At 44.8% G+C, this 10,743-nt stretch overlaps 1 protein-coding gene across 1 annotated transcript in view; it reads left to right on the top strand.

Moving 5' to 3' along the window:
- Positions 1 to 7,566: 7,566 nt before the first annotated feature.
- NECTIN3 (nectin cell adhesion molecule 3) overlaps positions 7,567 to 10,743 on the top strand; it is a gene marked incomplete at its 5' end in the record, with an annotated part of 77,596 nt that continues 74,419 nt past the window's right edge. The window contains one exon of the mRNA XM_082655324.1: positions 7,567 to 7,726. Coding sequence (XP_082511450.1) covers positions 7,567 to 7,726 — 160 coding nt within the window. The remainder of the gene's footprint in view (positions 7,727 to 10,743) is intronic.

Raw genomic sequence — 10,743 nt, 5'->3', positions numbered from 1 at the left:
ATTTCTCATTATGTCACAATTAGTTTTCTACTATTGCTGTAACAAATTACCACAGACTCAATGGTTTACAACAACACAAATTCATTATCTTTCAGTTCTCTACATCAGGAGTAGAGCACAGGTCTGGCTAAAATCAAGGCATGAGCATTCCTTTCTGGAGGCTCTAGGGGAGAATCCATGTCTTTATCTTTTCCATCTTCCAAGCACTGCCAAATGCCTTGCCTTATTGTCCCTTTCCTCTATCTATAAAACCAGTAACTTTGTATCTCTCTGACCATTTTTGCCCACTATGCAGCAAAGCCAATCTACTAACACCAGGTTGGTGAAGGAAAGTACAGGCTTTACTGCAGGGCACCAAGTAAGAAGAATGGGCAACTCATACAACTCCACTCTTTTCCCTCCCTTCCATTCAATAATTATTTATTGATTAATGATAATATAAAAGAAATGGTACTGGATGTTTCAGCAACCTGAGACACATCCATAAGAATCAAAGGAATAATATAAAGTGGAAGTAAATTATAAAATTTGCCCAATAATTAAAAAAGTCAGTTATGTTATTTCAACCTTTGCCATTTGATCTTCGCCCACCCATTTTCTTCTCCATTTTCTGTCTTCTTTTAATATCCCTCTGCTTCTACCCATATTTTCATTACTTTTTTTGAGTGTTTCTCTTTCCATCCCTTTTCTTCCTCTTACTCATGTGTCTTTTACCTCCTGTTTCCCTCGGTTTCCTATGTTACTATATTTTAGCACACATTCAAACCACTGGGGGAAGAAACTATTTTGTTCTAAAATACTAAAATTCCCCTGAATTCATTTTCTCCTTTCCATCCACTTTATCACTGCTCAAGTTCACACTTTCATTCTCTCTTCTCCCTACCACTTCCTTACTAAATTTCTGCTTCTACCTCTCCTAAATCCCCTGACAACCCATCCATCCTCACCTTTACACTGTTCTATGACTTTTCTAGCAAACCTAACCTTGTCATTCCCCTACTCGAAGTTCTTCAAGTGTTCACACGACATACCAGATAAAATCCAAACTTCTTTATAAGGTTTAAAAAAATTCCTTCCTACCTACCTAACTTCATTTTTACCTTTTCCCCTAACTTCCCTTTGCATGTTACCCTCTGGCAGCACAGAAATACTTGTGGTTTCATCATTCTCTGTCATGCCTCTGTAACCTTCCATCTGTCATTCTTATATCCCCTCAGCTGCTTTCATGCCATCCATGTGGCAAACTCCTAGTTATTCTTTAAAACTGTTCAAATACTACTCAGCCATTAAGAAAGAATGAAATCTTGCCATTTGTGACAAACTGGAGGGACCTTGAGGGTATTACATTATGTGAAATAAATCAGATGGAGAAAGACAAATACCAAATGATTTCACTCATACATGGAATCTGAAAAAAAAAAAGCATGGTGGTGGATGGTAATTAGATCTTTGGTGGTGATCAATTTATTGTGTATACAGATGTCAAATTATAATGTGGTACACCTGAAACTTATATAATGTTATACACCAATTTTACCTCAATTAAAAAAAAAACAAGGGGGGGCTTCCCTGGTGGCGCAGTGGTTAAGAATCTGCCTGCCAATGCAGGAGACATGGGTTCAAGCCCTCGTCCGGGAAAATCCCACATGCCGCAGAACAACTAAGCCCATGCGCCACAACTACTGAGCCTGAGCTCTAGAGCCTGTGAGCCACAACTACTGAAGCCTGCGTGCCTAGAGCTGGTGCTCTGCAGCAAGAGAAGCCACCACAGTGAGAAGCCCACACACCACAACGAAGAGTAGCTCCCGCTCTCCACAACTAGAGAAAGCCTGCGCACAGCAACAAAGACCCAACACAGACAAAAAAATAAATGACTGTTCAAGTGTTACCTTTGCTGTTAGCGTTTCTCAGTCTTTTAGGCAGACCTGAGACTCATCTTCTGCTCTTTGCTATATTGTACATCCCTCCACTGTTTGCAAGAATACTATTATTGGTATTTGGGGTCAGGACTTGAGTTTTTCCATTCCTAACACCTTACGTAAACTTCAGCATATAAGAGCTCAATCATGTTTGCTCGATTGCCCTACCCTTTTATTTAACCTACCTGAATATCAGTGCCTAAAACTGTATTCTTTGGAACACTAGTGCCCCTACAAAGAGTTGTATATTATAAATAGAGTTAGCCTTTAGATAGCTATGTGATGTATGTTCTCATTGTAGGTTTAAGAGAGAAGTTCAATTCTTCTTTTCCCAAGTAATCCTCTTTTTTTTTTTTTTTTTCCGGTACGCGGGCCTCTCACTGTTGTGGCCTCTCCTATTGCGGAGCACAGGCTCCGGACGGGCAGGCTCAGCGGCCATGGTTCACGGACCCAGCCGCTCCGCGGCACGTGGGATCTTCCCGGACCAGGGCACGAACCCGTGTCCCCTGCATCGTCAGGCGGACTCTCAACCACTGCGCCACCAGGGAAGTCCCCAAGTAATCCTCTTATCTTTTAGTTTCATAATGATTCTCAAGGGCAATCAAGGTCTGTAAAATAAATCTAAACAACCTAATATTTCAAATTTCTATTTGTCTTTACCATGATCTAGATCAGGAACATCAACCAAAAAACACCCAAATCATACGCATATATGACTAACACACCAGCCTAATTACCTCCAAATTTACTTCTTTCAAACCCGCCTCTGCTTAACTTGGATTATTGTCAATGAAATAGAACAAATTTTGCTCATTTGCCTTATTGCTTTTATTTCTATTAATTGACAGATTGATGTGGGCTCTGTGATTTTAAACAGTTTGACTTACAGAAAAATAACTGTTATAAGGGAAAGTTTTGGGAAATAGTCACCGAAAAATACAGCATCAATCAAAGTTCAATCAGGAAAACAGAAACTATATTATGTCACCTAGGGAACTTAATAATAGGGCATTGTTACACAGGGCATGAAGGGGAGGCTCCATGCCAAAAAGGGGAACACTGAGGTGATTCAGAGATATGTAACGTAGGAAGCCGTTACCACCTTAAGGCTAGGGAAACAAAGGGAAAATTTTGGGTTATTAGAACTAAGAAACTCAGAGGACAGATCTCGCTGGCTAGGGCATGGGTCTTTGAGAAGTAGGCATAGCCTAGCTGGTGCTGGTGACTCTGATGTGTTGTGATGAGTCGGGTTCTTACAATGTAAAAGCGGGAGGCTGGAGCCAACTGCTGATGACAGGAAGAAGGGCTATTGCTACTGAGGTGATGCTGATAGCAGGAAGCAAACAGGATGGAACAAATGTCTTCTCCCCAGCCCCTACCTACCACCCTCCCTCTAATGACTTCTGTTGATCGAACCTATCAATAACTGGCAAAGAAGACATAGTTTGCACAGCCCCAGCCCCAGTATTAAGAGTGAATATGGAGTGGAGAGATGATAGCTTAATAAGTAGCACTAAGAGCAATTAAATCAAGAGTGTTAAGCCATGGTCAGTTAGAGTAACCGTCTCGCAGCTTGAAAAATTCAACATGATCATATACTCAAGACCTTAAAAAATTAATATTCTTCTGTTGAGTCTGTCTTCCATTAGATATGCACTGGAGTATGCTATGTCACTACAGTTATCATTTAATCATCCAATCTGGGAGCTATATGGCAGATACGGTTCTAGGTGGTTGGGTTTCAACAGTGAAAAAGTAAATAGGTCCCTGCCCATCTTTGGGGAACTGTCCTTCTAGTGAAGGGAAAACAGACAATATATAAAGATATAATGTGTCACATGGTAAGTGCGATGGAGATAATAAAGCAAGTTGTGTGTGTGGGAAATAGGGATTGGAGATGGGGACAGCTCTTTCATATGGGGTAGTCATAGATGATCTCAATGATAGAATGCAATTTGAGCAAAGACCCAAAGGAAATAAGACGGAGAAAGCAGTATGAATATATGGGGGAAGATCTTTTCAGTAGGAAAAAGCTGTATTTGATTAAAGTGGGTGGACTTTTTTGTGGGTTTACAGTTTGTTTTTAACTATTTGCATAGTTCTGCTATAAAAGACTGTGATTCTAGCTGGGTAACGTCAACTTACTGTCAAATATAGTGCCAATTCAAACATTCCACAAAGCATTGCTCATCTCTTCCACTGAGGGAAAAGCTATACTTCTTCACGTAGCAGGTTATAAAAAAAATTGCTGATGGTAAAAGGACTAGCTGAAGTACATACATAATAGTCCACCTCTACTAAAAAATACTTCTTTTAGAGTCAGCTATGAAATTCTAGTAGCCTCAAACCTTTAATTTGGATTATTTGAGTAAATGTAAAATGCCCAAAACTGTACATAATTATGTCTTTTTTGAGATGTCGACCTTCATTTTTTAGTTGAGCTAAGGAAACTCAATAATTGGCCAACAGTCTTTAAGGCATAAAGTGGGACGGACACCATCAGTACTTTTAACCCAAAACAATGAAATCACTGTTGGCATTAGGATTATGTTGCTTTTTGTTCAGATAATTTTTTTTTCTTGGAAAATACGTGCATACTTTGGGTTCAATGGTGCCAGAAATATTAATGTTAGCTATGATTAAGTTTCCTTCAACCAATTTGTCACTCAAACAATAAAGGTGAACTTATCTGTAAGTCAGGTGCCTGAAAATGGTATAACCCAGTTATACTCTCATGTTAAAGCCTTTTAAAAAAACAACAATAATTCTGGCCCTTGAAGAAAGTGAGTTGTACCACGTAATATAAAATCTTTTTCTGTAGCTAGTAATAATTTCCTACAGGAAAGCTTGAGGTGGGTATATCTTCATTTGAGGAGAATGTAATTTGAGACTGGACACTTCCAAAGTAGAAGTTTGAGTTAACTCAGTCAACTTGTTTTTAACTTTTTAAAAGGAATCTTGAGAGGTCAGTGGTGTCTACTGGAAGGCAAGAACTTGGTTCTGGCGGCGAGACCACCACACATGGCTTGTAGTGTTTGCACTTAACTTCTGTACCTAGGTTCCTCTGGCTGTCAAGTAGGGATAATAGTAATTTCCTGCTTTGACTTCTCTGGCTGAAGATGATACATTAACACAAATTACTATTATTAAAACATAATGCATGCATGCACGTAAAACACCAGCGTGGTGTTCTTTTCATGCTCATATAACATGTATAAATACTGCTCTTCCATGCACTCTTCACTTTAGGTCAGAGGAGAATAGCATGCCACTAATCCAATTCTCAAAATATGGAGGAAATATATTCTTTAAAGCTCCATATCATCCTTTTGAGAAGCACTAAACCTGCTAATCCCTCATGGTCTCTGTAGCAATTGCATTATGGCCCCCATATTAAGCCTTTGGCACCTTTTCAAATGTTGGCTAAATTACTTTTTTCCTGGAGACTAGAACCATCAGGGAAAGGCTACGGTAATGAAATTTGCTAGGGACATTAAAATTTTGGTTGTTTAACATTTAACTGAGTATCAACAACGTGTTAAAGTGCTATCTAAACAGATAATTAGCTACTCGCTGCGCAGTGGGCTCTGTCTAAATTTAACTGTGAAATTAGGTTTAGGGAATGCGAAAATAGGAAAAGAAATTTTCTCAAGGGAAACGGTGGTGTCAGCACAGCTGAGGAATGTCACAATAGCTACATTTCGTCAATTATGATCGTCATCAGGGCATCTCTAGGAGCAACGCAGGACAAGGTTTCTTCTTAAGTGCATCCTGAAACTAGGTGATGGAAAGGAGTGGTTGCAGGAGACAGGCTTACAGGGGACGACAGAGGCAACAGGCATAGACTGCGAGAGAGAAAAAAAAGGGGTGGAGGAAAAGAGGTATTTTAACCCAGCGCTGGAAGAGAGGTTGGGAGGCGGAAATTAAGAAAGAAAAAAGAGCGGCGGGCAGGGGGTAGAACTGTGTGTAGCCTTGGAGATGAGTAAAACATTGTAAGTCAGTGGATGGAGGTCGGGGAGACCCTAGTGACTGAAGGGGGAGGACAGCGTGATCTTGGCGGCAGACAAGCATTAGTTTAGCTGCGACAGGCGGCTAAATCCTTGTTTGACTTTCTTCCTATTGGAGCACATTTGTGGCTCTCTGGAGGCGACGGCAGGACCAACATAAAATTAATGGTGTCAGGACTGAGAACCTGTGTCCTCTGCCTCCAGCCCCCCTCAGGACAGTCGAAACTGTCCACCACCCCCGCAGAACCGCCGATGGCTGTGGCTCCAAGGTTAAGCCACCAGGGCTGTGCGTGGCGGGCAAATAAAGAGGTCAAGGCGAGCAGCTGCCGGGGTGAAGGAGGGTCGTGGTGGTTCACGGACGCTCCTCTCACGGGCACGTGTTTAGCACTTCCCGAGGTCGCTTTCCCGCGATCAGTTCATAGGAAAACAGGCAGTGAAAATAAAATTACACGTGCGAACATGCAAATGAAACAAAACCAAAGGAAAACACCACGGCACTACAGGCACTCCGACCGGGGAAATCCAGGCCTCCTGTTGCCAGTCGCCGGGGGAGGATAGCGGACAGCCTGGCGGTCAAAGAAGCGAGAGAGAGAAAAGCAAACCTTCTGGGGCCCCTCTCCTTTCCCGGCTCCGTTGACCCTTTCACCAAACTGCCCACCAGAGAAAGGGGCAAGAAAAACGGCTGTGCAAACGTGCCTCGGCAGACTGGGGGGGAAGTGGGGCTGGGAAGAAAGGAGGGATTCGGAGAGCTCAGCTGTCCCGGGAAGCAGGAAGGAGGAGAAAGTCTCTCCTTTCAGCCCTCGGCGAGGAGGGAGATGACTAGTCCGACACACTATGTCCAGCTTCCCAGACAGGAACCTTTCGCATGGGCAACGGAAAGACAGCCCCATCGTGCCTTCCCCTCCCCCGCCTCTCGTCCGGTCCCCGCCAGAGGGAGAGCGCCGCTCGGGGGAGCCTAGCTGCGAGCTGGACTGTCCCACCGCCCTCCGCCTCGGTCTGAGCAGGGGCCGCGGTGGACCAGCAAGGGGCGGAGTGGGCGAGACCATTGGAAACGCTGGGAAGGGGGACGAAGCAGGAACGCGAGGGGCGGGGCCTACTAACCTATTCCAGATTTTCCTGTCCTCTTTAAAGCCCTGCTTTCGGAGAAACCCCGTTATCAAAGAGGAGAAAAGAGATTTTGGGTTTTTTTGAAAGGGGAGGGGCGTGTGTAGGAGGGCGGGGTGGGAGGAGTCGGGCTTTCACTCCCGGATCAGACGTGAGCGCGAGTTGCGCGGGCGAGTCCCTGCGCTCTGAGGGTCGGCTTCCTCTCCCCCTCCCGTGCGGGCGGGGTGGTGCGTTCCGAGTTCCCAGGAGTTCGAGGCGGGCGGGTGCCGGTGGGGGGAGGGGAGTGGCGGTGGTGGTGCCGGCGGCGGCGGCGGGCGGCTCCCGCCTCAGCCTCTGCAGTGGCGTCGGCGACGGCGGAGTTGAAGCAGCCGCGAGTGCTCGGCAGAGTGTCAGCCGGCGGTGACGGCTCAAGAACTGGGAGTTAGGGACGCGCGCCCTTCCGCCGGACCTTCCGCCGCCGCCGCCCACAGCCAGAGGCGCCGGGGCCCGGGGAGCCGGGGGGCCGGAGAGCGAGCTGGCCGGGGGGAGGGTGGGGGATGGCGCGGACCCTGGGGCCGGCTCCGCTGTGTCCCGGAGGCGGCAAAGCACAACTTTCCTCCGCTTCTCCCCCCGGGGCCGGGCTCCTGCTGCCGCCCCCGACGCCACCGCCGCTGCTGCTGCTGCTCTTCCCGCTGCTGCTCTTCTCCCGGCTCTGTGGTAGGTGAACCTCGGCGGCCGGTGCGGGCTGAGGGAGGCGCGACCGAGGGTCCCGGGGCCGCGGCCGGGCCAGCGTGGGCCGCTCTCCCGGGCGGGAAGCGGTTGTGTTCGGCGGTTGGCTGCGCGAGCGGGTGCCGCGGACTCTGGCTGGAAACTTTTCGCCGCGCCTGGGGCGAGGCCGGGGAAGGGCCGGGGCCGGCGACTGCGGCGCCGGCCGTCCGCTCTCCTCGCTCGCGGCCGCGCCGCTCCCCACGCTGCGGGCTGGGGTTCGGCGACGGCGCTTTCCGCCCGGACGCCGAGTGCTTCGTGCGCGTGGCTCCGTGTTTGCTCCGGGGACCGTTACTTCCTCGCCTATTCGCGGAGGAAGCCGAGAGCGCGGACTTATGTGCTGGGGCTAAGGTGACGAGATGCACGTTTGCCGCCTCCTTTTTTCCCGGGTGAAACTTGAGCTGTGAGCCAGGATACCTTTAGGGACCAGAGCTCGACGGAATGAAGCCTTCGGGTTCCCACACCTCATCGCCTTCCACCCTGGAGAAGCACCATGTTAGCCCACCCTGCAGCATCCCCTACAGTTTTCTTCGGTCCTCCGGCCACTTTCTGCCCTGGCAGCCTCTGGATCGCTTTGCATTGAGTCCGTCGCTGCCTTCCAGTTTGTGGGACGTCTGTCTCACTGTGTTTATTTTAGCAAACGCTATTTGTCCTCAGGACTTCGTTGTATGTGTAAAATACCTGATTGCATTGACCGTGCCCCAGCTGTTCCGATCAAAACAAGCCCCACGCCTCTTCCCTTTCTTCCCACGTTGTCTTATAGTTTTGTCATATTTGGGAGGTAGTCTCTTTGTAAGTTCACTTCCTAGGTATCAGAGACTAGAAGCCTACTTGTTAAGAATAGCTTTAAAAAACAGAAAAAGAAAGATCTCCGTTTCATGCAAGAGAGGTGGACTTAAGTGATCCTTAATGGAAGGCGGCGATGTGGGAAAGTAAGGCCACCGGTCTTTGGGGACTGGCTCTGTCTTTTGGTAATACCGGAACACTGCAGGACGTTATTCATTCGATGACTCTTACTTGGTGAGGAAAGTGCAGAAGGAAAACTTAGGCTTGCTCAAAGCGTGTTTTACCTGAGACATTTTTACTGGTACCTAAGTCTGCGTTGGATATCAGTGTTTAATGAAATCTTAAATGAAACCAGGAGTTTTACCAGTATTTACTACAAGGAGAGATGTGTGCGGATTTATTGGATGGTGTGATTTAGAAGAAAGAGAATCCTGTACCCCTGTACCGTGTAGGTGTGTCAGGCTAGCTGGTTATGAGGGAGGCAAAATTTTCAAACGATTGAGTGCCTCTTATAGGCTGAGAATTTCCACTACCAAATCACCGTCACGTTTCAAGCACTGTAATGACACGTTCTGATTTACAGAGTATAGCATGATAGATGGCATGTTAACTAATCTACATTGTTTCTGTAGTCCCTCTCCCCAGATGTTTGGTTCCACTACATAAGTCTTAATGCTGTTACCGCTTTAGATTGATGCGAGATTCTAGATTGAATTTGTGTACCTTCTTTTCCATTCAGGAGGGTTGTGGATTACAGTTAGGTGGGAGGAAGGTGGGAGTGGATGTTAACAGTTTACTGTTCTGACTTAGATTGTGTTAAGGACTGAGAGAATATTTGTATCTCCAGTAAAGTTTTATCTAGCTAGGCAAAGCCCCGTAGAAGACTGAAGCAAGGTAATATGTACAGTTAATACAAGGAAATTGAACCCGGGTAATAATTTCATAGTGAATGTGCAAGTGAAATGTTGATTACTTTTTGAAGGAACACATTGGTTTTCACATGGAAGAAGAAAAGACTTAAAAAAAATCTCTTCAATAATATGCTGTTGGAGGGATTTGATATTTTAGAGTCCTAAAAATTCAAGTAGTGTAGGCAAATGGACTGTGATTTAGAGAGGTGTAAATTAAAGTTTTTAGAGTCAACTCAGCTTGTAGTTGTAGAGACAGACACTAGTTTTGTGTCACTGTGCACTGCTCATTTAAAGAGCTTCCTTTTTTGGGGCTTATAGTGTTACAACACCCTAATTTGTGAACCCTTATGACAAGTTTTTAATATCAACCTGTATTTTAGAATTCAGTCTTTGAATATGGCACAGTTGTCCTGATTTATGGATACTTAGTAAGTATGGAAACGGAATTTTCTTGTAACCTGTTCGTTGGTCTGATATTCATAGTACTACTTAACAAGGTTTGGCACGTACTGATGTTTGAGTTGTTTATTTATTTATTTATTAAAATTTTATTGAGGTATAGTTGATTTACAATGTTGTGGGAGTTGTTAGTCTTAGAGTTGAGAAGATTTTTAGGCTTTAAAGAGATGACTATATGATTTGTTAATCAGAATGCTTTACTTTTTTTTTTACCACATACAGATTTATTATTATTATTTTTTTGCTGCTGATATTTTTGATATTATGCTTACATTTAGCATGGCCTTAACTATGCTACACTTCTGCAATATCATCTATTAGCACAAGATAATTTTTATGTCATGTTAATTTTACTGCTGTAAAAACCCTCGCAGTCAAACTGGTAGGCATGATATTCTGTAAGCTATAAAAAATTAATCAGATTTGCTGTTTTGAGGGTGTACATTATCTGTCTTATTTGAAGAACTGAAATTTTAAAATGAGAATTTTACAGGTTAACCAACTGTCAGGGTTGGTTGGTTTTTTGGGGTTTTTTTGTGTTTTTTTTTTTAAAGCCTAAGAAAGTCCTAGGTGTAAAGGTCAAGAGAATTAGATTTTTCAACACTATCTGACTTGATATAAACCTCATTTATTTAATTATGGAAGTCCATATTTCTTTATAATGGCAATAATCAGTTCATAGGTGATCAGATTTATCTTACTTTCCCTTCCAACATTTTTTCTTGAGGAGTAGAGAATATTAGGATACGGTATTGATGAAAGAGAAGGTAGACTATTTGACCTAAGTTCCAACTTTTTCCATTTTCAACAGGG

Source organism: Grampus griseus (genome assembly GCF_964374135.1).
Source record: "Grampus griseus genome assembly, chromosome: 5".
Taxonomy (NCBI): domain Eukaryota; kingdom Metazoa; phylum Chordata; class Mammalia; order Artiodactyla; family Delphinidae; genus Grampus; species Grampus griseus.
This window is presented reverse-complemented; position numbering and strand designations above follow the sequence as displayed.